Source organism: Malaclemys terrapin, chromosome 25 (genome assembly GCF_027887155.1).
Source record: "Malaclemys terrapin pileata isolate rMalTer1 chromosome 25, rMalTer1.hap1, whole genome shotgun sequence".
In the NCBI taxonomy this organism is placed as follows: Eukaryota; Metazoa; Chordata; order Testudines; family Emydidae; genus Malaclemys; species Malaclemys terrapin.
Genome location: NC_071529.1, coordinates 8,594,926 through 8,621,936, shown reverse-complemented (window position 1 = coordinate 8,621,936; position 27,011 = coordinate 8,594,926). Strand labels below are relative to the sequence as shown.

The 27,011-nt window shown below is 48.5% G+C and overlaps 1 protein-coding gene across 1 annotated transcript; it reads right to left on the bottom strand.

The window, feature by feature from the left end:
- Nucleotides 1–3,387: 3,387 nt before the first annotated feature.
- On the bottom strand, nucleotides 3,388–26,512 carry LOC128829016 (myosin light chain 4). Its single transcript, XM_054014109.1, has 7 exons — nucleotides 26,148–26,512; nucleotides 15,504–15,531; nucleotides 11,945–12,094; nucleotides 8,382–8,555; nucleotides 7,723–7,800; nucleotides 5,323–5,367; nucleotides 3,388–3,665 (listed from the first exon to the last, which is right to left on the bottom strand). Exons 1-6 carry the CDS (start codon nucleotides 26,280–26,282, stop codon nucleotides 5,339–5,341), a joined length of 594 nt encoding a protein of 197 aa, XP_053870084.1. The 5' UTR covers nucleotides 26,283–26,512; the 3' UTR covers nucleotides 3,388–3,665; nucleotides 5,323–5,338.
- Between the last annotated feature and the right edge of the window lie 499 nt (nucleotides 26,513–27,011).

The window sequence follows — 27,011 nt, the reverse complement described above, 5'->3', positions numbered from 1 at the left end:
GTCTTGTTAATTTCACTCTGCGGCTACTTGGCAAAGCCAGATTTGAATAGGGTATGTCTGCCTGATCACAGCCCTCACTCCAAATCCTCTACACAGGTGGGTGAAGGCTGAATTCTTCTTTCTCTGGGATGAACCCCAGCCTGCCTGAATATGGGGCATGATGGTTTGGGGGAGGGGGAAGCCCCTAGCCTGCCTACAGTGGGCCCCTGGCAGTGCCAGCTGAGCTGACAGGAGTTATGTGGATGGGCCCCTCTTTGTACCACCCCAAGCAGGGGGTGGAGCCACATCTAGCTTTAAACAGAGCATGAGTGAAATTCTTTCCCACCAGCATCTATCCTTGTAACCAGGCTGCTCACAAAAGCACGTGGGAGAACGAACGGGGAAGGCTGTGTGAGAGAACGTTTGAGGATTTGCTGGAGAACTTCTGGAGACTACAGAAGGCAAAAGCAAATCTAAGCACGCACGGCACCTCTCTCCCCCTTGACCCATCTGTCCTTGCAGTGAATGTCAAGGCACAATCCAAGGGAGAGGCAGAAGAAAAAGGAGTATCAAGCTCTGGATATGTATCACGCATCCATCACTCCACTTCCGGGACATGGTTGTCCTGGAGCTAGAATACCATAGCCACATGCTCACGTCAGCATTCAGTTCCCGGAAAAATAAAACTTGAAATGAGATTTTTTTTTTTTAACTTTCAAAGCTATAGAGAAAGAACATTCGTTTTTCTCACTATGTTATTTTAGTCTTCAATGAGTCATTTTTCACCAGTTTCAATTTTCAGGCCTTCTCAGTCTGACAGGCTTGACTTAGACGCTCTTTAGTTTGAAGGATATTTGTCATTGCTTCTTTCAAACACCCACCTCCTCTTTGTATTTTGTAAAATATTTTCCTTCTTGCTTTGGGCTGGGAAATGTTCTTTTATACAGAAACCCTTTCCTTCCAAATCTGAAAAATGTATGCAATCTGCATACAGTACATGAATTCAATATTCCAAACTGAAATTAACATATTCAATACATTTGTGTTCTGTCAGACCTTACTCAGAGACAGTTACTGATCAATAATACAACACATTTGATTTCTTCAGTTGTATTCCATATTTTGCAATATGCTCTTCTAAAAAAATGCTGTTTTCCCATGACAGAATGGTTTCCTTTTACACTGCCACATCCCTAGACCAGTGGTTCGCAACCTTTCCAGATTACTATACCCCTTTCAAGAGTCTGATTTGTCTTGCATACCCAAAGTTTCACCTCACCTAAAAACAACAAGGAGTCTGGTGGCACCTTAAAGACTAACAGATTTATTTGGGCATAAGCTTTCATGGGTAAAAAACCCACTTCTTCAGATGCTTTTGTGGGTAAAAAACCCACTTCTTCGGAAGACTTCCGTCTTCCTCTATTACTGGCTGTGAACTCTTCTGGTATAATGTATTTCCACTTGTGTTAGTCATTCTATTTCTATTGATTAGGAAGTTACTAGGTTCCTTTGAAACTTCACTTTGCCTTGACAGAAGAGATCTACCACCTTCTTTGACTTATAATAATAATAATTAATGGAGATATCCCATCTCCTAGAACTGGAAGGGACCTTGAAAAGTTATCAAGTCCAGCCCCCTGCTTTCACTAGCAGGACCAAGTACTGATTTTGCCCCAGATCCCCAAGTGGCCTCCTCAAGGATTGAACTCACAACCCTGGGTTTAGCAGGCCAATGCTCAAACCACTGAGCTATCCCTCCCCCAATGGCTTTCAAAGGCAATGATGGATCACTCACAGCCAAGTTTGCATAATCCAAATGGCAGGCATTTTTTTACCCATGAAAGCTTATGCCCAAATAAATCTGTTAGTCTTTAAGGTGCCACCGGACTCCTTGTTGTTTTTGTGGATACAGACTAACACGGCTACTCCCTGATACCTCACTTAAAAACGACTTGATTACAAAATCTGACATAAAATACAAAAGTGTCATAGCACACTAGTGCTGGAAAATTGCTGACTTTCTCATTTTGTCTGTATAAAATTGTAGTTTGTACTGACTTCGTTAATGCTTTTTATGTAGCTTGTTGTAAAACTGGACAACTATCTAGATGAGTTGATGTACCCCCTAGAAGACCTCTGCGTACCCCCAAGGGTATGCATGCCCCTGGTTGAGAGCCACTGCACTAGACTTCACTGCTATGGAGGGACAATTCTAGGATTGTGAGGAGAGCTCTGTCTCCATGGCTTGGAACTTCAGGTCCCAGGTGGCATTTAGTGGTGGAATAGCCCTTTGACTTGCAAATGGAGCCAATCCAATCTGGAATAACTGTGCATGAATCAGTCTGGAAAGACTCTGGGATACTGACACTAGGAGAAAAGGTGTGTTTTTAAAACATGATCACTAACATTTTAAAATCCTAGTGTAGGCAGATCACATTTAGTTTTAACATGTTAGCTGGGTGAGAGAAATCAAGCTAAAACTACAACTTGCCCTATTTAAAAACATACCTGTTTTCCTAGTACAGACAGGGCTCCAATGTCACTATTTCCGAGACATTTTCTGAGTCTAAGCACATTTGAGCAGCTGTTTACAGGAGTCATTGTGCAGTAGCGGTAGATGGGATCCTTCTACTCCCTCCTCACAGGATAGCCCTCTTGTTCCCCCTACTCTGAAGCAAGATCCCTCCATTTACTCCTGGACTCCCCTAGCTCCAAGATGGGACATCCCTCCTACCACCCAAGATGGCATCTCCAGAAGCAGAGAGTTAAATAGACATTCAAGTTACCTCTGAACACAGACCAGTGGGACTCTCTTACAGAATATCATGGGGAGTCACCACGTGCTAGTGTCCCAAGAACCATGACTGTGCTGGAAACAAACACTACGAACCAAATTTTGGTCTCAGACACTGTTGTCAATCCAGAGTCACCTCTTCAGTGGAGTGACTCCGATTTACACCACTATAACTGAGAGCAGGATTTGGCCCAATAAACGTTCTTTTAATTTTGGCCGTGATGAAAGGTGGTGACTTGACAGCCCCGGAGGCTGACCTCCTATACCCACAGAGCAGGGGCAACAGCAGCGCAAGTTTTCCCCCACGGCAAAGTTCAGCCATGGGGCACACCCCGTTTAGTGGAGACAGAGTTCAGTCTCCACTACTTGCCCTACAGATCTCCCCTCCTCCTTCACATGTCGTTTTCACGGGTCCCCAAAGCTGGCTCTGCTCCCTTCCTGTACAAACACCTTTTCCATCCTGCCTCCTTGCGAAATCTAACAGCTGACATCTTGTAAGCTGACCAGTCCCCCCGCCTTCCCCCCACCCCCGAGTTTACCTTTAGTGAGCGTGCCCAGTAAGTGAGGATGACATTTGATCTAGCTTTTAAAAGGACCAGCGCAAACAGATGACATTCAGGGTGTGGGTGAAATTTAATGGGTCAATCGACGCAGGGGAAAAAGATCAAAAGAATAAATTAAGATTAAAAATGGAAGGGCAGACATGTCCTTTTATATACAGAGGTGATTGCACACAATAGTGTAGGGTTGGTACATTGTGGCTATGAGGATTCTTTGTTGTGGCTCATGTGAGATACAGCTGCGGACTCAGGACATTTTAGGAAGGAAGGGACATGGGTCAAGAATTCTTGCTGTTGGTAATGCTTAGTTGGATGGAAACATTTCAGAAAACCTGGAAGGCAAAACACAGAGCATTTTAATGTAATGACAATGGAGGATGATAATAGTAAGTCTGTGAAATAATAGAACCAACTCTCAGATGGAGCCCAAAATATTAATAGCCATGCTTTCATGACATTACAAATAGTATTCCATTAACATAGTTGTGTTCGGAGTTAAATGTCCCCCTGCAGCATTTGCCACCTAAACATTGCAGCATTGAGCTAGTGCATGAGAATGCAAGAGAAAATGATTAGAAATTGCAGGGACATTGTTTACCTAGAAATCAGACTCCTGTCCACAAGCTTTTGCTTTTAAAAAAAAAAAAATCTATCTTCTGCTGTTTCAAGTAACACCTAAAACTGAAAGAGACTGGAGGGGAAAGAAGTACTTCTATTTCTTTAGAATTTGTTTATTTTGTGTATTTGACAGCACTTTGTGCAGTCACTCTCTTTCGCCTTTGTTGGTAGGGGTCTTTCACAAAGCAGCAGGGGAGAAAACATTTAAGAACACAAGACACTGAGTTAGTGAAATCACAAAAATCAGTAGGGGGATCCAGGGGCAGCGGCAGCATCTAACATTACTTTCAACTCTTTTTTTTTTTTTTAAACTGACTAGATTTCAAGTTGATAATGTCCCCCTAAGGAAAGTGACTCTTACTGGTCTATTTTCCTTGTGCAAACTGAGTGAAATGCAAAATAAACCGCTTTTTGGTAATACACGTAAGGAATTTGTTTTTAAACAAACAACTTTTAACATGTCAACATCCCTACAGTCATAGATTTTAAGGTTAAAAGGGACCACTATGACAATCTAGTTCAGCCTCCTGCATAACAGGCCAAAAAGCCTCACCCAGTAATCTCTGTATCTAACCCATAATGTCTGTTCGAGCTAGAACATATTTTTGGAAAGAGATCCAGTCTTGATTTCAAGATTTCAGGTGATGGAGAATTCACCACATCCCTAGGTGTTTGTTCCTATAGTTAATAATTACCTTCACAGTTAAAAATCTCTGCCTTATTTTCTAGTCTGAATTTGTCTAGCTTCAGTTTCCAGCCACTAGATTTCAGTTTGCCTTTTAGTGCTAGATTAAAGAGCTATCTACTGTTAGAAACAACCTTATATCGATATTTGGAGACCATAATCAAATCAGCTCCTAACTGGCCTACAGTTACCTGGGTTATCCTGTTTACCGCTTTTAAATACTGGGACAACATTAGCTTTTTCCCAGTCTTCTAGAACTTCCCCAATAATCCAAAATATGTTAAAAATCAACATTAAGAGTTCAGAGATCTGCTTGGCCAATTGTTTTAATACTTTTGGGTATCATGTCCTGCAGATTTAAAAACACTCCCACTTCTCCAGTTACCGATGGAATAGAAAGTATTTCATTATCACTACACAATATAAACACGGCTTATTTCCTGCTTATTTCCAAATACAGAACTGAAACATTTATTGAATACTTCTGCCTTTTCCACATCAGAATTGACAGCCATATGGCTCAAGCTGCTAGAAAGCTTTTTTAAAACACACTTTTGAATGTAGCTCATCAACATGAACTTTGATTTTTTTTTGTTAGTATCTTGATGGTATTTCATTGCAAGGCCACCAGACCGAGTTGGTTCAAACATTTCAGGGTAAACAATGAAAGATCAAGACAAACTCACCCTGAAGATTCTTGTTTCAACCAGACATGATGTGCTTGACAAAAGCTGAACAGGAAACAAGAAGAAAGGCATTAAAAAATCCACCCAAACCAGAGCGCGAGTCCTTGCCCTCTGGCACAAACAGCGCATCACAGCAGTTCCCCAACCTTTTGGGTAACTCCACCAGTTAACCAGAGGTGGGGACAAATTTCCCATAGAGATCGGGGTGAAATTTCCAAGCGCTTAGCACCTCCCGAAGCCCCAGCTCAAAAACGCTCAGCTCTCAGGAGTTCCCATTGTGCCACTTACAGCCAGATTCTCAAAAGACCTCAGCACCCAGCCTGCAGTCAACATGCTGAACACTCTTGAAAACCTTGCCCTGATTGTAGGTCTTTTGCATATTCCAGCCTCAGAGATCAGTGGCGCCATTTAATACCAATCACCTTCCATTTAACTGAGTGCAAGTCAGTCCTCTGATGGACTTGGGCTGCTGTAGAACAATCAAGCTCCATGGTGGCTGTAACAAGGTGGGTGTAACCTTCAGAGCGCCCCCTTGTGGCACAGGGTGGCTCTGCAGCATCTTTGCCTCAGTTTCCCTCTCCTCAAGGTGCCTGAGTAATTTAATAACGGCTGTCTTCTAGCCCCTTTACATGGGCTGGTTTAGTGTCATAAACAGTTCCAAAATAAAGTCCTCGAAGTCCAAATCAAAAGTTCATATATTTTAAGATCTATATAAATATTGTTTCCCACTTTTCATCAAGCCACTCCCAGTATTTGCCACCTGGAACCTTCCCTGCCACTCCCAGCACTACCTAGCTAGAGTCTTTTTCCCCCGGTGTCTCAGGGTCCCCTTCAGGAGCCTTCAAACTCCCTACTGCTCACCCATTCCCAGTTCCACCCCTTCCTGCCTGGATTGTCTCCCCAGACCTCCTCCTTATCTACCCCAGAGAGAGGCCTGATTGGGTCACATGACCCTCGGTCACATGACTTGCTTCATTTTCCCCACCTGGGGAGGACAGTAGGCTGTGTCACAGGTAGGGCTGAGACCCTTCTCCCTTTAAAGGGCCAGCCACCCTATAACGGTGGGTTAGAGTACCCGCATGTTAGTGGAAGGCAGGCATTGCAATGGTGCACCGGAGCCTAGTACAGAGGTTCATCATTAAAGTGATCCATGAAAGGAAAAAGGATTAGGTCCCAGTCCTGCAAACATGTTTAACTTTACACCTGCTGAGTAATCCCACTGAAGTCAAGACTACCAGAAACGAAAGGCTGGAGTACCGGCGCTGGGGCACCCACCTGTGTTTAAGAGTCATGGTGCTACATGTTCCTATGTTCTATGTGATTCCTTGGGATTATGTACACTGACAAAATCCCCCACAAGCTTCCAGGCTTTCCAGCCCCTGGGGATTTAGGGGCCCATGGTAACTGCATCACACTCACACTAGCCCTGTCCACAAGGCTTTAAACCAGGGTGAAGTGGACATCATGAACCAAGTTTGGACAGCAGCTTGAAATCTCATCCCAGCTTCCAGGTTTGGATTTCCACAGAGATCAGAAAAGGGATTTAAGAAACAAGGGAACTGATTTGACTTGCACTTTGGCAGCAACATCAGCATCCCTTTATCGCTCATCAGAAACCCCAGATGCATGGTCCGATCATGGCTGGAGCTAGCGGGGCAATGGGTGCCCTGGAATCCAGGTCAATACTAGAAACATTTCCTGATAGAATAATGTCAGTTAGGCGTGTGGGTTATTTTGACAACATTTCTATACTGCCAAAAGCCCTAGCATAGACGAAGTTATACTGACAATAAAGAGCTTTTTGCTGGTATAGCTTATTTCATTCAAGCAACTGGTATAAGCTACACCAGCAAAAAGCACTCTTTTGCTGGTAGAACCTGGTCTCCACCAGGAGAGTTTGCTGCTCTAGCTATACTAGTTCTACTGGCAAACCTTTTCTAGGTTCTAGACAAGGAGTCAGTCTAGAGGAGCATTGCAAAGCGTCCCTTTCCCTGCTACTGAAATTGCTCTGGGGGCATTTTGATTGGAAAGCCTGGGAGATCTTGCCCTGCATTTTGAGCTCATATGACACAGCACCAGTGAACTATTGAATACACAAGCATTTCACCTCTGTCCCACTGACCCACACCAAACTACTGTCAGAGTCAGGGTTAGAACTGCCCTCGCTCCCCTGCCTTTGCATATGTGACCACTAGGCACATTGCATCCTGGGAACACTTTGTTGGAAATCTCTGGTACATTCTCCCGACCTCAAATTAGTTGACTAGGACAGGCGTCAGATGGGTTTTCCCCACGCACTGACGCCCGGTTTCTCTTTCCATGTGGTCAGAAGATACATTTAGCATCTCAGAGCAGACTGAAATGGCTGGGGCAGCCATGAAAGGAATCTTCTCCTCCTACCTTCATAGTTGATGCAGCCGTTGGCATCTTCCTGTCCTGTCATCAATTGCTCCACTTCACTTTCTGTCAGCTTCTCACCTAGGAGTAGAAGCAGAAGGACAAGTTGGTTAGGATGAGGACTCTAGCACTGCCCCCAGCTGGAGCTCATGTCAGGTTAACATCTGGGAGAAGATTCGTCTCCCGGCTAGTCGCTGTATCGAAGGTTGATTAACAGAGCAGACATGAGCCAATGGGCTACATATTTGGAACCACTAGAGGAATCCAGAGAAGAGGAGAAAGGAATAAGAGGGCAGCTGTCAGATAGTTGGGAACAACTTTGAGTCATTAACCAGCCTGGGTCGCATTAGAATCAGTGCCCTGGATGTGAAAGGCTCTCTATTCTGGAGCCATTCACTCTTCTAATGCCAGTACTGTAATGTCCATATTAATACTAAATTGGGGCATTGGCTCGAGTCAACATTTGGAAGAGGAAGACTATATCCTTGTCTTCCACAGATAAAAGGGTCACTCCTCTAATGCATTATACCCGAGCAAGGTCCCACCCACAGGACTTCACCCCGACCGGCACAGCCCGGATTTCTGCCACCTGGAACAGACCCTGCCACCCCAAACGGCACAATTACAGGTCAACCATATCTAGCTTTGTCTCCGGCCCATACCCAGTGTGGCAAGCACATGGCGCAGTTCTGCACCCATGACTGTGCCATTCCCCTCCTTGTCAAAGACACGCAGGCCTTCCACAAAGTCCTCAAAGGTTCCCTGGTCCTTGGAGCGGGAGATGTGCTGCAGCATTGGGAGGAAGGTCTCGAAGTCCAGCATCTTTGTGTTCATTTCTGACGGAGAAGACGAAGGAGGTGGCATTAATTAAATAGTCTATGGCACATTTTATACCAAAGCACTTTACCAGCTATATAAACACACACACACACACACACACAGCAATCACTTTGCTACCTCAAAGCCACCTGAGGTAGAACCAGGCAGCTCTTTAACTATATATGTGGGAAGGATATGGAGACGAATCCTGTGTCCAAACTGAAACTATGGCAGCAAATTGATGGAAGTCGACTGGCAATTAAACACATTAGAATTTGGTTGGGAAACTAGGCTTGCCACCTACTCTTGTGGGAATTGCCAGGCACACTCTAATGGCCTCAGATGGCCAGAGACCGGAGCCTTTTAGATGAAACTCTTTAGTCCCATTGACGAAAGCTTTTTTATTTGCCAAGCCCCAGAGTCCAGGGACGTCTGAGGGAGTGGGGTTAGATTCGTGAGGCAGAGTAGAACCAGGCAGCGGATCTCCCTTTGCCTTGCACCCTGTGCAGTCATCACCGTGCAATAAAACGCTGCTAAATCCAGGCAGTGGAGAATCAGGGCCCAGCTCACTGCTCTGAATCTGCAGGACTAACAAGAATAACAACTTGTCTGTGTCCGTCAAGCCAGGAGAACTGACTCAGAAAACACAGCGAGTTGATCTGCTAAGTCCGAAGGGGCCATTTTTATGCAATTACTTCTCCGATCATGGCTGGGTTTAAAAAAAAAGCAGTTTCTAGGCAGAGAGGAAAGTCTGGGATATAATCACCCATCTCAGCGGCTTTGATCTGGTGTTGCCAACTCTCGCTATTTTCCTTGGGGGTTTCATCAAAGCCCCAGCTTCTGGAATCAGGAGACTGCATGAAAAGCTAGTATATTTCTAGTCCTCATTGTCATGGACAGCAGCTTGAAAATGTGACTCTCGTGCATTCTAAGGGCTCAGAAATAGAAGGCAAATAAAAAAAGCACTCCCCTATTTTTTATTAAAAATGTCATGAATTTTGGGGGCCTGACTCATGTTTTATGAATGCTTAGGATAGGTCATAGTGGAGATCAGCTGGTCTGCCTTTGCTAATAGCCCCGAGGTTTGAATTTCAGGTGATGGGGGCAGAATGTTCTCAGCAGAGGGCTCTGGAATTCACTTCCCTTGTCAGTTTGTCAGAATCCGTGTTTTTACCATCAGGGCATTATACAGGGATCACTACTTTGCTCTGGCTTTCTCCTCCGGGGAAAGGCTGCCTACAGGGGTTGTGGGACTTATTTTGATTCACCTGGTCAACATACTCCTTTGTTAACTGGTTTATTGTTCAGGCACCCGGAGAGTTTCCCAATCAGAAGGTTCTTATTAAGCAAAAAGTAAAATCAAGGAGCCACATCTCCAGCTGGTGTGAATCCACATAGCTCCCTGAAGTCAACGAAGCTACACCGATTTACACCTGCTGAGGATCTGGCCCAAGAACAACGCAATCAAGGATGAGCCACCCGCTGAGGGTAGTGTGTCCTCTGAGCCAGATCAAGGGTGATATTTGATGGGGGGAGGGGCGGAATTATCCAGGCATAAAGAGTCTCTGAGTCATTTTCTTTAAATTATGAAACGGCCGGAGCTCATTGGTTCTTCTCTCCGTGGGGCTAATTCCACCATGAATCTCCTGTTATGTTACGGGCTACATTTCCCCTTCAGGCCTCCACTAAAGCCCTCCCAAGGGCATCGGCAGAGAGATAGCGGCTGCGGAATGGGAGAGTTTTATTCCAGCTGCAGGGAGCGGGGAACCAGTTCTGGGTGGGGATGGGGCGGAGGGTCAAGATGCAGAACATTGACAACATGAGGGACACGGAGCCTGGGTGAGTAAGGAGAGGGGCCTCAGGCGCATACTGACCCAGTAGCTCTTGGTGACTCATGATCTGCAACTAAATGAGCGATGAAAGATTTTGCAGCTGGGGGAGACTGGCTCTGACCCTCCTCTCCTATCGTCCCTGATGCTACAGGGTGGCTGTGTGGCTCTCCATTCCGTCTCCTGCTGCCCCAAAGTATATTCTGCCCTAAAGAGGAGATGTCAATGGAAGGGAACACCCTGCTCAAGGGGTTTAGGAGCACAGCCCTGTTGCTGTCTTGACAGCCCTAGGGTGGCTGAATCAATTGCACCCTAAGCTGTCTTCAGTAGTCTGGGTAGGGTTGCCAATCCTCCAGGATTCTCCTGGAGTCTCTAGGATATCAAGATTAATCTCTAATTAGAGATTTTGTCATGTGATGTAACCTCCATGGAATAAGTCCAACCAAAATTATTATACGGGCAGAGTCCATGAGCCACAGTGAGCCAGAGATCAGGCCTGGGACCTCATGTGGGACTTTCTGTTGCAGACACGATTGTCTCAGAGGTACAGTGTAGAATAGACGCCTCGTGAATAGAAACCCACTTCCTCTCTGCCCCACTCCCCTGCCCCTGATCCTCTTTTCTTCCCTGCTCCTTGTCACTTCAGCTATAGAGTGAACTGTGCGCTGGTGAAAGCTGTTAGACTGAAGGCCCGAGTGAACAAAGTCTCCAATCTGTCTACAAAACAATTCAGCACAAGCTTCCCTACCCTGCTGCCCTCCACCTCTGTCCTGCAGCTGCAGGAACTGCATATAAAGATAGAGCTGGGCAAAACGTTTTTGCCAGAAAATGCAAACTCAGATTGACCAATACATTTCACCAATACAACCCTTCTGCTGTGCTTCTGTCCCTTTTGTGTTTACTTTCTGCAAACATGTGTGCAATCAGGTTTCACTAGCATGGATGCTCAACAGGGTTGTGGTCCTTGACTAGGCCTCCTATGTGCTACGACAATATAATGATCATGATAATAATACTCACAGAGAGTGAATTTTAAGCCGATGTGCATAAATGCATAGGGAAAGCTCATTTTAAATTTGCTCTCCACGAGCGTTTGCACCGGAAACGTGATGATGAAGGTGACGTTTGTACAATCAATGAACTGAACAGTACCAGATGACTTACACAACCAACTGCAGCTGGAATTATGAATGGCAAGTCATGGAGTAAATGAAATTTGCAAGAAAATGTTGTCCAATAAAGAATAACTTAGAGAAAAATTACAATTTCCTCCTGGATGTTTAGCTAATGGAAGAAGTGAAGTTAGATTAAGTTAGGAATTATTCGCTCAGCTCTGGCATGGTGACGAATGGATATAAATGCTTAAACCAAGAGCGAGAGATCTGTATGGGTATAGATAGATACACAAATAGGTAGGTAGGTAAATAGATATAGATATGCCAGTTCATTATAGAACACTGCACAGCCATTAGATGGGAATGAAGCTGAAGGTCTATCTCCTACATGAAACATAATCTACTTTGCAGCTATTAACCAATTAATGTAATGTCTCTCCACCTTGGCCTGGTTTCTCTTACCTTCTGCTTTGGGCTTGCCCAGCACCTTCAGGACTTCAGCATTGGTTGGGTTCTGCCCAAGAGCCCGCAGGACATCACCACACTGACTGTAGGTGATCTTCATCTCCCCGGTTGGGGTCCTGTCAAACAGCATGAAGGCCTCCTTGAACTCTGCAGAAAGGAAGGAAAAGAATCAGCTGTCATCTTCCTATAATGCCCTCACATCCTCCTGGTGAGAGGCTGAGCCCTAAAACTGGTCCTGTCCAGAGGGCTGGCGCTGCTGGACAGGGAGGGTGGGGTTTTGAGTGTTGCCTTTTGGGATTTTCAACAGGGATAAAGGTTAACCAGTTCCTCCAGTTAAACCCCGCTAAGGCAGAAGCGTCTCCCTTGGGCAAGAAGAGCATCCCCAAGCACAATCGCATTTCCACTAGCTTCCTCCTTGACTCAGTCCTCCCATGGGCTTCCATGGCCCATAACCTTCACTCAGAACTCCCCCTCTCATCCCACCTCTCTGCCTGAAGCCATTTGAGCAACTTTCCCCATGTACTCCACTGTTCCAGCTCCTCCCCTGCTGAAACCCTCCTCCCGGTCTGCATCTTCTCACGCCTTGGTTACCACAACTCTCTTCTCTATGACCTCCCCAGCTCTCCTTGTCCCCACATGTTGCACAATGCTGCTGCCTGACGTCCCTCACATACAAAGAAGGGTGGGCCACGTTCTCCTCATCCTCACAGATCCTGCTCATGACTGAGTCCTGTGCATTGCAGGCTACAGGACTGCCATTTCCAGGTTCTGTATAACTCCCATCAGCCTAGGACCCGGCACCTCCTTTTACCTTGGGGGATGGGGCTTAAATCTGGAAAGATCAGGATCTGCTTCCGCCTATACATAATATTCTTCAGCCTCCTGGCCTGCTCTAATATTCTCTCTCTACCTCGTAAGTCCGCCAAGTGAGCAATAACAGTCCTGCACGCATCTGCCCCAGGCTTCTGCCCCCGGTTTGTTTCCCTGTAGGCTCTCTCCACGACGATGGGATCCCCGGGTGCGTCTAGCCGCAGAACGGTGGGCAGCCATTTCTCCAGGAATGCAATCAAGTCTCTCCCCTCCTCTTTCTCTGGTAACCCAAGAATCCTCAGTGTGCGGGCCCTGGCCTGGCTCTCCAGTAGCTCCACGCGGGTGCCGAGGTGGCTGTTTTCTTGGGCCAAGTGTTCCAAGGCCTGGGTGCACTGTTGGGTTTTCACCTTCTGCTTTTCGACCGAGGAATCAGTCTGAGCGGCTGACTGGGCCAGGCTGGTGACTCGCCCTTCCAGCACATCCATGCGAGTATTGAGAGCCACGATTTTACCATCAAAGGCTGTCACAATCTCTAGGTTCTTGTCTGCTTTCTTCTCGATTTCGAGCAATAATGCTCTCAAGGAGGCATCGCCGCTGTTTCTGCTGCCACGTGGGATCGGATGCTCGGGGTCTCCATGTGGTGACTGAGGCATAGAGGCCCAAGATGTGGTTTGCTTGGTTTGGTCAAAATCCTTAGGCAGGATTTTTAGTTTGTTTGGTTTATTACTTGGCATCTTCATACCAACTGCAGTGCTTTGCCTTGCTTAGGATCTGGACTATAAATGCCCATGGCTTGGTTCTGTCAGCCTAGGATCCCCTGCCAAACTGTGTGTCAATCCCTCGCAATCCAAATCCTGCACACGTGTGATCTTAATGCTGCTTCTTCATATCATCCACCTTTCCTTTCCTACATGGTGTGGGGCAGGCAACCCTGGAGCTGCTGCCCCTGGGTGTGACATCACAATAGCTACTTCTCTGCCAGTGGTATTGTGCTGCCCTGGCTTTGTGCAGGTGAGTGAGCAAGTGATGTCGCCCTTCAGTGGCTGGGCCCACAGAGACTATATAAGGGAACTGCTACTAGGGTCAGCTAAGGGCATTCTCCTTTAGCTCCTGTGGCCAACACCTGCCTATTTGGAACAGACGGAGAAGAGTTCTAGTCCTGTCTCCCCAAGATGAGTGTATGATTAATTTAGAAATTGTGTCTTGGATTCATTGTGGTTTGTACCCTCTCTGTGGGCCTCTACAGGGAAAATAACGGCAAACATTGGGTCAGATTGGATTCCATCCAGAAGCACATTAGAAGAACGTAAGGCTGTGCATTCATCTATCTCATTATTGGTAAAACCCAAACTCCACGGTATTGGTACTTTTTACATTTTTCACTGTCTTTTTTTTTTTTTTTTTTGCATCACAGGGACCATTTGTAGGACTCAGCCTGAGACCTGATCTTCTTACAGTACTTCCACCAGTCTGAATTTGAACCCAGATCTTGGCTGTATCCAGAGGGGTTAATAAAGCCCATTAGAAGTGTAACCATAACCACAGCCCACCCCTATCACTATGGGGACATCTCTCTTTGTGGCTGGGATCTGCTCATTCAGAGGGAATCCCTGATTTCAAGCCAAGGCTGCATCTTTCAGCGTGAACCAAAAATGCTTTTCTCTTGCTAGTACCCACTTGCTTCCCCTCCATTTTTGGTGGCTACCCATCAGCAGAGTACAGCAGGGAACTGGGTTCCATATATTCCTTCTGCTGCTTTAGGAGTTTGAGTCCTTACTGAATCCCTGGCCTGGCCCCCGTTCATGTTCCTCTTATGCTTCTATTTATATGTCCACCACTCCTGTCTCCATCCCTTCCCATCTCCCCTGCCGCTGCCACTTGCTCTGCTCAAGCCTCTCTTCTAAGTGCTCCACAGGGCTCACCCCATCCCACCCTCCTCACCACCTGTAGCGCCGTGCGTGCTGTTAGTATTACAGTGAAGTACCAGCTCATGCATTCAATCAATGACTTTGCGTTCTGATTTGATATGCACCTTCTAGCCACTATAAAATGGCACGAACCAATGCCTGGATGGAGTGTAATTTAGTGATTACAGCAGAGGTCCCCAACCTGGGGAGTGAAAGGAACATTTGGGGTGGCATGGCGGGACCTGGGCCAGCCCCCCCAGGGGACGAGGAGGGAGCACCACCCAGCCCCGCTCAGCCCCCAACTCCACTTCCACCCTGGCTCCCGGCCCCAGCACTAGCCTTGCCCCCAGCCTTGGCCTCGGGCCATGGCTCTGTTCCCAGCCCCAGACTCTCCTCCAGCCTTGGCCCCCTTACTCCCATCTGCACCCCCATCCCTGGAGCCGTCTCCCGGGGCGGGGCACGGACAGGGGTGAGGGGGAGCGTGACTGTGAAGAGTTTGGGGACCACTGGGTTACAGCATGGAGAGCTGGGGATCAGGACTCTTGGGTTCCATTTCTAGCTTGGTGGGGGGGAGAGTGGCCTAATTATTATAGTCGGAGAAGGCCTAGGAGTCAGGACTGTTCTTCTAGTCTCCAGTCTGCAGGGCAGTGTCGGCCAGTGGCTAGAACAGGCAGGTCAGAGTCCGGACTCCTGGTTTCTACTGCCATCTCTGCAAGAGAGCGCAGTCTTGTGATTAAAGCCAAAGGCTTAGAGTCAGGCTTCCTGGACTCTACCCCTCCCACTCAGCGGCAATGCAGCAAAGGCAGCAACCGCTGGTTTGCAAGATGCCCGGCACTTACCTTCAATCTGGTCAGCGCTGAAGTCAATCTAAAGGGAAAAGAAAACAGAGCAGAGCCTTTAGAGCCCAATTCCTGCCCTTTTGCGCTGCATGAACATCAGAGCCAGGGCCAGCTGCAGGCACTAGCCACACCCCCCGCCCCGTGGAGCAGAGCAGGAAATTGGCAAAACAAACCAGCCCCCCCAGCAGCAGGAAGAACTCCTCCTCTGAGCCCCATTTCCCTGTCTGGGGACAGGACCCGAGAAGCACCCGGTAACATGCTTGGGGCGTAATCCTGGCCAGGGCCGAGAGCTCTCTGTTGCAGTAGAAGTCGTCGAGGGGCCTCAGCACCTGGTGGCTCTTCGGCATAGCAGCAGGTGAGAGTTGGGAGCCAGGTCATCATGGTCCCATCTCATTAAACCATTGAACTGTATGCGTGTGTGAGAGCCAGGGTTGGTATGTGGCAGGGTCTGCTTCTTGTTATAATTTCAAAATGTCCGAAAAATGTTTCACTGGAGCAAGACCAGTGCCAGGGCTAGCCCATTGGCCCCCCCAACACATACTAATAATTAACAGGGGGCCCCCTTGAGTTGTTTAGGGCCCTAAGTAATTGCTTACACCTAGCTCTGGATCAGATCACTGAATGAATGGAGATATCCTATCTCCTAGAACTGGAAGGGACCTTAAAAGGTCATCAAGTCCAGCCCCCTGACTTCACTAGCAGGACCAAGTACTGGTTTTGCCCCAGATCCCTAAGTGGCCCCCTCAAGGATTGAACTCACAACTCTGAGTTTAAACAGGCCAATGCTCAAACCACTGAGCTATCCCTCCCCCCAACATTGGAATGCAGGAAACTGAGACCTGCTGCCCAGCTAGTGTGGGGGTTAATCATGCTCCGTCCTAGATAAACCCAGAGACCTTTTTTCCTCCTTCAGGGAAGTGGGAAAGTAAAACAGCATCTCCTGCTGTAATTCTCATGTGAGGTACCTGGTTTATCAGGGTAAACCAGGTGTAATCTGCTACTGGGACTATGGGGCCCAGCCTGGGCACCAATCTCAGTACATTGAAACCGTCTGTCCCAAACACAATCAAATTCCTCTCCCCAGTGTTTGTTAAATGACTGCTGGCACCTAGGATCTGGCAAACCAGAGGGGTCAGGCTTCTGTGAGAAATCACAACAGCCAAATGTGAGGAGTCAAAGACCTACATTTTCTAAAGCGACGAGTAAGAGCCTTTGGCTGCCTCAATCTTTGGGGGTGCCCGACTGGAGACGCCTGAAAGGGGCCGGCTTTTTCAGAAAGTGCGGAGCACGTGTCCTCTAAAAATCAGGCCCCTTGACGGCATCTCGAGTTGGGCCCCTGACATGGAGGCAACTCAAAATCATCGGGCCCTTTTGAAAATGTAAGCCAAGGAATTTTTCAAACAAATGTATAAACATCAGTAGCCACAGTGCTGCCAACGCTTGTGATTTTAAAAGAAGTCTTGTGGGAGCTGGTGTTTCCCTTAAAGCCCCAGCTCCTGGAAGCATGTGTACAGAGGACAATCTCAGCTTTGATTAAACAAGGGTGAGTTTCTAGCCATCATATTTGTGGGGAAAAGCCAGAAAATGTGACCTCAGTGTTGCCTTAAGGTCCCCAAATCAGAAAACAAAGAAAAAAACCCTCCTTTTTTATTTTATTTAAATCCCATGATTTTTATGTAAATCTCATTATTTTGGGGGGGGCCTGGCTCAGGATTTTTAAATGGTTGGGAATGGCAATACTAAAGCCACAGAACATCCGGGAACAGGATGCGGTGCCTATCCCTCAGGGCAGACCTCCAAAGAGAATCTGTGAACTGTCTGACAAATGGTTTTGACCGAGAGATTTTTGTATATTACAATCCAATAGCCAGGTTGGGCAATGGGTGAAAGGGAGGCTGTAAAGAATGTCAAGGCCTATTCCTGGTTCTGACCTTGACTTGCTGGGTGACTTTGGGCAAGGCACTTCCCCACTCTGTGCGTCTGCTTCCACCATCTGTAAAGTGTGGATAATAATACCCAGCACCCAGGCTTAATCAGTTGCACCCAGACTTCAGAAGCGACCACCCAGATTTTCGCTGCTTCAATTGCTGGGTGACCAGCGGGAAATGCTCTGGGTCACGATTTTCATAACAGCTCAGCAGAGTGGGTGCATGTTGGGTGCTGAGCTCTTTTGAAACTCTGGCTCTCTGGGTCTCATTTCCAGAGGTGCTAAGGTCCAGCAGCTCCCATTAAAGTCAACAGAGTCACACCAGGGATTTGGACCCAGTCATGTAAACAGTACTTGGAAGTCTGGACAGGATCAAATTCAGCCGTGGCACAAACTGGGACAGCTCCCACTGACCTCAATGGGAATTGTATCAGCTTACACCAAGGCTGAATTTGGCCCGTGGAACTGAACTTATGACGGGGATGTTAGTCTGCTGTTGCGCTGTGAAGCCACTGACCCCCACCTTTTACAGACTGTGTTTTCCCCCAGTTCCGATGTGCAATGGGTTGTTTTGCAGGGAGTGATTTTACCCCTTCCCCACCCCACAACTTGGGTACAAAAAGGGAGTGAAAAAGTTTTAAAACTTTTAAGGCCTGATTCTGTTGCCCTGCACCTCCTCTCGTCACAGACACCAGGCATAAAATGCCACCATCGCACTTAACACCCACTTCGCACCGGTTTAAAGAAAGCACGACATAGCTCGAGATAGCAGAGTAGGGTGACCAGACAGCAAGTGTGAAAAATTGGGACATAGGGTGGGAGGTAATAGGCGCCTATATAAGATAAAGCCCCAAATATCAGGACTCTCCCTATAAAATCGGAACATCTGGTCACCCTATAGCAGAATCTCTGTCCCATGGTGTCTGGAAGGGAAAGGCCCTTGTCTAGCTGCTGATACTGTACAACAGTATTTACCAGGGCAGGTCCACTGAATACAAGGCGCTGCTTGGGTCCCAAGAACATACAGAGTGTGGTGGGTCCCGGCATAGCCAGCTGCCAAGCTGTTAAGATCTTTCTAATAAATATTTTAATTTCATAACCCAACGGGCTCATTCCATCTCAATGAAACCTTTACTAGAGGTGCCCAGTGGGACTGAGTATTTTCACTGGCATCCAAACATCTGGGTTTCTAAAGCCATGAGCAATGATCAGCCAGTGAGGACACTCCATTCCATGCCCTCCATAGCATGGGGTAGGAGAGTCCCATGGAAGGGTTACTGGGCTGCACCACCATCTCTTCAGGGACAGGAGAGGCTAAACCAACACATCTGTTTTAAAAAAAATCCAGTTGTCATTGTGGCTGGCCAGGGATCAGCAGAGAGGGAGCTAGTGTCTGATCCAGTATCCACTGAAGAAAAGGGACTGGGGAGGCCACGCACTGGCCCAAACTCTCAGCGGCCAGCTGACAATGCTGCTAGGAGCGTCTCGTAGAGCTGCAGAACTGGAGCCGATTTGCCCCCCGCCCCACACACAGTGAAAAATTTTGACTTTTCACCAAAAAAAATAAAACAAACCCCACGTGTTTTTTTTTTTTTTTTTTTTTGCAACCAAAATCCAAATATTTGGGGCAATTTTTGTTTGGTTTTCGGGTTTTCCAGAAAACAAACAAACAAATAAAACCCCCCAAATATGCTGGAGGAAAGCAGCCGTCCATTTTGTTGAAAATCGTTTTCCACCAAAAAAAAAAAAAAAACCATAAAAGTTTCCGTGGAAAGTTTCCGACCAGCCCTAGTCCAAAGCACGTATCCTAGGGCCTCCTCCCCAGGGAAGCTGGTGGTTTACAAACGCTTGCTGTCCTTTCATGAGTATTAGCTGTGGACTGAGCCCAGGGCTGAGTGAGAGGGAAATTGGGATTCTATGTCCTGGTCTCTCATGACTCTCTGTGTAACCTTGGGCATTTCCGCTCTCTCTGCCTCCCTGTCTTGGTCTGTAAAATGGGGATCGTGCTTGTTTATCCAGTTTTGTAAAGTGTACTGAGATCTGTGGATGAAACGTGCTATTTAGTGCAAGGGCTTGCCTAGGCACTAGTGCAAGGAGGCAATAGTGCGCTAATGCACATACTGGTGTCCCATGAGCCACATGTTCTTTCATGTCGGCTGACTGACAGCAGTGGGCCTGCAATTCTGCACAACCAGTTCCCATCACTAAGGCCTATGTCCCAATTTCTCTTTCCTGGTTTGCCTTTTCTCCCCTTCTCAGGTTTTAACCTTCAGTGTTTTCTCGCTTTTCCATTTGCCTCTCATCCCACCATCCTCTCTCGCCTTCCCCAACCGGGAGGATGATGGGAAGAGGCTGGCATGCAGAACCTGTTTGCCCTGCACGTTTGGTGGGCGAGCAGTTGACAGCGCCTTTGACTGGTCTCACCCTGGAAATGCAAGCGAGTCACCACCCCTGCCACCAAGAGGGAATCGATGCACAGGAACGTAGGATTGCCAGACTGGATCAGACCCCTGCTCCCTCTAGTCCAGCAATGGCCAGAACCAACTGCTTTAAGGGAAGACATAAGCAACCCACCATGGACAATTATGGCATAATCTGCCCATAGGCGAAGTTCCTTTTCAAACCCAGGCAGGCAGAGGTTGGCTCATGCCCTGAAGCAGGAAGCTTTAAAAAAAACAAACAAACCTGATATAACTGTGGATGCTCTTGTAAGCCATAGCAACGCCTATTTCTTTTCTGAATCCTACTGAACTCCTGCCCTCAATAATATCATGTGGCAATGAGTTCCACAGGTTAGCAGCGTGCTGTTTAAGGGAAAGTACCTCCTTTACTCAGCTTTGAGTACTCGTCTCTTCTCCCCACCCAAGGGTTCCCAAGACGATGGCACCAATTGGAAACAGGTGGCTACGTACTGAACCACAATGAGCAAGAACATTTGTCCCTTCAGAAGAGGTGGAGCTGTAGTAATGAGCCACATTCCGTCAACAAGGACCCAGAGGCAGTAGCAAATTCTTGGCGAGATCAGCTGGGCCTGGGAGTTTGCGGGCAGCAGGGGGGCTGGCTGTGCTGTCCCTCTTGGGAGAAAGGATGTCGTTTCCAGGCTCAGTCCTAAAGTCAGGGGGTCAACTGGTTAAACCGTCTCCATGCCGCGCATGCTATTATTAACCCTCTGACTACAACACTGGCTTAGAAATGTAACTCTATCCAGAAAAGCCACGGAAAAAGTGACCTCCCCTCGGAGAACAACAGAGAGAGGAGACCGAATAGAAGATGTTCTCATCCAGGAAATTGACTCAGGATGAGATGCTGCAGGCGCCGAAATACTTTAGGACTGAGACAGCTGGCAGCAGAAAATCTGTTTCATGTTGTTGGGACAGCTGGACAGAACCCCCCCCCTCAGGGCTGTGCAGGCCTGGCCATCTCACCAAATCCAAATGCCGGCATATATTCCAGTCAGGACCAGGTTAAGTCACTGGGCACTACCCTTCAACTCCTGGAATCACGCGATTACATCAGAATCTCAGCTTTCATTTGAGGGAGGAAAAATAGTTTCCAGCTTTTCAGGTTGCAAAGGGAAGCTGGAAAACGTGACTGGTATGGAGCCACTGCATTGACATCTGCCTGAGTTTGCAGAGTGCCTGGAACGATAGTTCAGAAAGAGGGTGGGGGAGCTGCCTTATGCATCAGTGGGGTGTAATTCCAAGTCCCACTCACTGCTCTGAGGGACCCTACCAATGCCACCCCAGTGAGGACTCTATGTGAGGCAGAAGATGACCGCGGCTGGCCCAGCCCATCCGCTCGTAATGATGCACGCCAGCAGCTGGATTAAGTGTACTGGCCCCGCCCCAGGTTGCATGAGAGGGAGGAATCCATCAGTTCATTCCTGCACCAGGGCTGTGTCCAGCATTCTGGAGGGGTGCCCCAAACAGCACCTCAACTGCAACTTTCCTGTTGAACATCTGGGGTAGAGCACTGCCCTGGCCATGCCCACTCGTGCTCAGGCCACACGGCCTAGCAGGGAGGAACCCTGCTCTAGGAGGGCTACGGGCCTTTATGGGAGCTTTGCATTGCACCAGCATCAAGTGGACACAGGGCATCACAGATCACCCCCAGGGCTCTGTTCCTGCACCCTGCTTCTTCCTGCTGGCGCAGTGCTGGCTGGGAACCCATGGGGGAATCGCCCAGAGGGGGAGCTGAGCAGGGGCGGGTTCAGAGGAGCAGCCTCTTCTTTGTGCATTATGCCCAGGTGCTGCACGAGGCTGGGGTTTATAGCCGGGGGCGATGTGGGGAGCAGCTGGATTTTGCTACGAGCACAGGAGTCAGCAACCTGTTGTGTGTGAGTATCAAACACCCGTCCTCCTGCAAAAAGTGCAATGGGGTCATCACAGGCCACACGTGTCAGGACCTGGCTCTAATCCTCCTCCAAATTGTTCCCCTAGCACTGCACTGGGGTGTTGGATCACTCTGGGTTAAGGGGGAAGAGCGCCACCTCCTGGATCACCAGCATCTCTGCAGCACCTCCTGTTGCTCAGAGGCCACCCCCTCCCCCAAGTACCAATCCAGGCTCACGCTGCTTTAGCCCCGATTCAGGAAAACCCTTAATTGTAGGCACGTGCCTAAGTTAGGGTGACCAGACGTCCCGATTTTATAGGGACAGTCCTGATATTTGGGACTTTTTTCTTATACAGGCTCCTATTACCCCCCACCTCCTGTCTCTATTTTTCACATTTGCTGGTCACCTAGCCTAAGTCCCACTGACTTCAATGGGATTTAAGCATGTGCTTAAGGTAATGCACCTGTTTAAGTGCAGTCCTAATGAGGGAGGCTTTCCTGAATCAGGGCCTTTGTTTGTTAGATTTGCAGCATAAAGTGCTCAGATGTCCCTGTGTATCCAAGAGCCAGATTGCAAGAGTCCTCTGTGGTGACATCTTTCCATGTGACCAAAAGCCACTCTCAGCGGAAGGAGAAGCTGACGACTTTGCAGTTTTAGCTAGAGGTTGTTTCCACTAGGGCCAAACGGAGAGGGGTGAAGATTTCCCACTGCAAACGCTGCAGTATATCAAGGCTATATTACACCACATCTGCATCCGCCCCCCGACGCCGCTGGCTACTAAGGAAATGTAGGGCATCATAAGCGGAGCGGCAGCGGAGAGTAAAACATGTACATCTACCCCCAGGAGGGAGGGAGAAATCCCAGAACAACTCCCACTCTGGTCATGGGCTGCCTTTTCCACACCAGATCACTGAAACTTCTTGTTCATGCTGAACTCTACCTTCAGGTGAAGTCTGATGCAAGGAACAGGAGTTACTACACCCACCTAGTCTGAGCTCCATTCTCCTGAAGTGCCTAAATGCCAGATGCTGCAAAGGAAGGTGTAAAAGCCGAAAATGCACCCAGCTATGCAGTAGTATCCCAGAGGGGGCAATTTCTTTCTGATCAGTTTATGGCCCTGAAGCTTGAGAACTCCTATAGCCAACGGGAATTGACTTCAATGGGAGCAGGATTGGGCCCACTGGAGGTACAAGTCATGTTCATGTAATGCGTTTTGGCTCCGACCAAGCTATTTGCCTCCAGAAATATCCTGCAGCAGCGAGTTCCACAGATTAATTATGCTAAGGGCTTCACTTGATCTGTTCTAAATTCGTTGCCTTTTAATTCAGCGTGGCTCCCTGAGTGCAAGATGCTGACTGCAGCCCTTTTCATCCATGGAGGCAGAAAAGCATTTCACAGAGGGAAGTGAGCTCCAGTTTTCTGCCCTGCCTCCCTGGCTCAGTCTCTGTTACTCAGAAAAATCTGCCTGCTGCTTCTTAAAAAACAAAACCCAGAAGCACTTATTCTAGCTGAATGTTTTCTAAAAATGTCTTAAAAGCAATAGGCCAGCTGCAATCCATCATTTTTCCAAACATTTTTGGCACATTCCTCCCTTCCCCCTAAGATTCTTACGTCCATTTACATTAGGGTAACTATCTATTATGCAGCTGTGCAACGGTTTGTGACTCATCTTCAGTCAGAGGGAGGCACACGGAATAAAGAGATCTGCTGCGCTCCCAAAGCAAACAGGTCATTGTGTGTGCAAAACGGGGCATCTCGGTGTGCAAAATGGGCAACTGCGCATGCAGATAGATACCCAGTGCACAGACAAAAAGGTAGCTGCGGGTGCAAAGCACCTTTGTGCATGCAAACGGGGTCCTTGCACTTGCAGGCAGGTGCTTGTACATTGGAACAGTGTATGCAGGTAAGCTGTCTTGCACGTACCAATGCACATTTTGCTCATAAGCCTGGCCACAAGCATATTTTGCAAGTGGAGCTTAGAGCCCAGATCCTGCATTGCATTCCAGTGACACTCGGTGCAAATCGGCAATGGTGGACTCCAGGGCAGGGTGCAATTGGTTAGCATACAGGCCCTATAAAGCAATAGCGGGTGGAGTCATGTTGAGGTTACGAGTTCAAGTCTCATCTACAGCACCATCCCATTCCCCTGATTCTGGGGCCGGCTGAGGACAGACTCAGATCCAGCCGTAAATTAGTTTCAGGGATGATCTAATTTATGTCTGGCTGCCCATTGCCCCACCAAGCTCTTCTAGCAGGGGACACCCCTTTTATCCCTGGCTTTGGAGACTGGGAGTTGGAGACAGGGCCGGCTCCAGGCACCAGCTCAGCAAGCAGGTGCTTGGGGCGGCCAAGGGGAAGGGGCGGCACGTCGGGCTCTTTGGCGGCGGGTCCCTCAATCCCTCTCGGAGGGAAGGACCTGCCGCCGAAAAAGAAAGCGGCGCGGTGGAACTGCCGCCGATCGCGAACGCGGCTTTTTTTTTTTTTTTTTCCCCCGCCGCTTGGGGCGGCAAAAACCCTGGAGCCGGCCCTGGTTGGAGACTGGGATTTCGCTAAAGTGACCATATAATTGTAGAGGATCCCAGGCAGGGGGAATCCTCGGGGGACGGGATCCACTGGCTTTCCAGATGTAGGGTGACCAGATGCCCCTATCGAGATGTTTTGAGCAATGCTGCTGTAAGTCCAACAGACCCCAGTCGTTGGCGGGCAGTAGGGTGACCAGACAGCAAGTGTGAAAAATCGGGACGGGGGGTGAGGGGTAATAGGAGCCTATATAAGAAAAAGACCCAAAAATCGGGACTGTCCCTATAAAATCAGGACACCTGGTCACCCTAGTGGGCAGGATCGAACTGGGGACTTCTGGAGCTTAGGGCATGAGCCTTTACTGCATGAACTAAAAGCCAACCGCTGTTAGCGAAGGCTGTAGAGCAGACTCCTTTTAACTCTCTCTCCCTAATGGTCTCGGTGCCCCTAGATGGGACAGCACACCCCACCCAGCAGGTGGGTGGGTTACACTACCTTTCTCAAGCAGCCAGATACTGGGCCAGGATCCAGCCCTAGGTGTCAGCAGTCCAAAACAGCTGCCCCGTTGGGAGTTCTAAAGTGCAGCTGTTCATCACAAACCCTCGGAACCTCTTTCGTCTGGGAATCAGGGATGGAAACCGTGGCGCAGGTCCCATGTGGCTTCCCCAAGAATTCCTGGTTCTGGCAGGATTGGGAGAGAACGGCCAATGGGAATAACTTAGGTGCTAGGAGCATAGGCAGTAGAGTAGGGGATCTGTGCTTCCTGCCCTGGCCGAAGCTGGGAAGTCCCTAGTGGCTGAAGGGTAACGCACAGAGGTTGGGCACAAGTACAGACAGGACAGCACTAACACCACTGATTTGAAACTCCTAGACTCCCTCCTGCCCCAATTTCAAATCCCTCCGGGGTCAGTTCAGACTTTCCTCCCTCCTCCATAGCAAGATTGATTCCTGTTGCATGAGAGTCCTTTGGATCAAACGATAAAATCCTAGGTCCTGCATGAGAGTGGGGGCTTGACTGTATGTCATTGCCTCTCCAGCCTGTTGTGTACAAGTTGCCCACGCTCTGCCCCAGAGGTGGCTGCATTTTTGCTGTGTGTGTGTGTGAGAGAGATCTGCAAAGTGCTTTGGGAAGATCACATGGAGTTTTAAGACTAAAAATCCCAAGCTTTTTTAAAACTCCAAAGGAATGTCTAGGGTTGAATTTTGGGTCAGTTATGTTTCTATACCTCTCTTTGTCAATAAGAAGATGCAGAAGAAGCAACCCGTTTGCATGTGCAGCAGCCCGGGGTGGAGTGGGGTGGGGGGGAGAGACACTCACAAAAGAACCGCTACATTAAAGCAGGGATGGAATGAAAGGAATGTTCCCCCCACACACACCTGCTTGCTCCCTCCCTCCTCTCCAGACTCAGCAACAAAACAGAACCGAACTCTGCTTCAGACAGTGAGATCCAGGGGCTAGCAAGAGAAAAGGAGCCCATTGACTTTGATGGCAGTTCCGGGTGTCAAGCACCTCTCAGGATTTGTCCACTAGTTATTTAGGGTTGAATGGGGGGATACTATCCCCATGGGAAGATTTCGGGGGAGGAATCCATTCCATTGGTGCGAGCCATTTGCTCCCCAGAAATAACCTTAAGAACCGGGGCTAAAGTGCATCCCTTCTCCAGCAAGACGGTTTAGGGAGTGGCGGGAGATTCCCATCCCCAACTCCCTGCACCAGCGTGGACTCCAAATATTTCCCCCTCTAGTTCTGGCTACAAGGGACGGCAGCATGGCTGGGATGATTCACATGGCACGCTGGAGTGCCAAGCACTTGGCAGGTCCCTGAAAGGAAGTGGGCAGGAACCTGGCTTATTTCCTTACTTACTGTTATGCTCTTGGGATCGAAGGTGGGTTCCTTTGGTGGTTCTGGTGCCGGGGCTGGGGCTGCGGCTGGTGCTGGTGCTGGTGCAGGAGCAGGCTTGGCGGCTTCTTTCTTTGGTTCAGGTTTCTTGGGGGCCATGGTGCTGGGTTCTTTGCAAAGGAGCTGAGAAGGGTCTTCCCACCCCACAAGGCAACAGACCGAAGGACGAAAGGCAAAGTCGGCTCCTTTCCCTTATATACCCAGCCCGGTGCTCACACCAGAGGGGCAGGCCAGCTGCAGGAGCAACTGCTACTTACTATAAAAGGAAGAAACTCCAAAGAGAGGGGCCTGCTCAACAATTGTCCATTGTCATCAGCTCCCGGAGCACCGAGAAGCCAGCAGCCATCACCCCCCCATTGGAAAGGGGCGCCTGGTTCATTGGCTGGGGTGGATCAGGGCTGCTTCCTAAAAGAGCATCAAAAAAGAAAGATACAAATGGCAGGAAAATAGGAACAGGTCGGCTGATAAATCTGCCCCAATCCCCAGGGGGGAAAGTGTCTTTTTATAGGCAAGCCTGCGAGTGCAGATACTGCAGATTCCTTTTAAGCCCGGGATTTGCAAGCTGCCACCTCTCAGCCGCTCATTGGAATATTTGATGCCTGCCCCTCTGGCTCTGTCCTCTGCTGGTGAGCCTTTTAAAATATCCCCTGGGCCCTGAAAGTTGCCTGCGGCTTTTCTCTGTCCTCTTCCCCCGCCCCTAAAGTCTGCTGGTCCTAGGGGGTTTTGCCCAAGCGGGGTTGGGGCAGGAGGATCTGGGCTTGCTCAGAGGGGTATCATCGTTTCTGTCGCTTTGCAGGGTACTCAAAGTCACATTTTCCACAATAAACA

Excerpts from the sequence above, each read along its gene's own strand:
- LOC128829016 (XM_054014109.1), bottom strand. The coding sequence starts at position 26,282 with ATGGCCCCCAAGAAACCTGAACCAAAGAAAGAAGCCGCCAAGCCTGCT. Across the intron at positions 15,532-26,147 it reads TCGATCCCAAGAGCATAACA|ATTGACTTCAGCGCTGACCA; the intron begins GTAAGTAAGGAA and ends TTTTCCCTTTAG. Across the intron at positions 8,556-11,944 it reads GGGCAAGCCCAAAGCAGAAG|AAATGAACACAAAGATGCTG; the intron begins GTAAGAGAAACC and ends CTTCTCCGTCAG.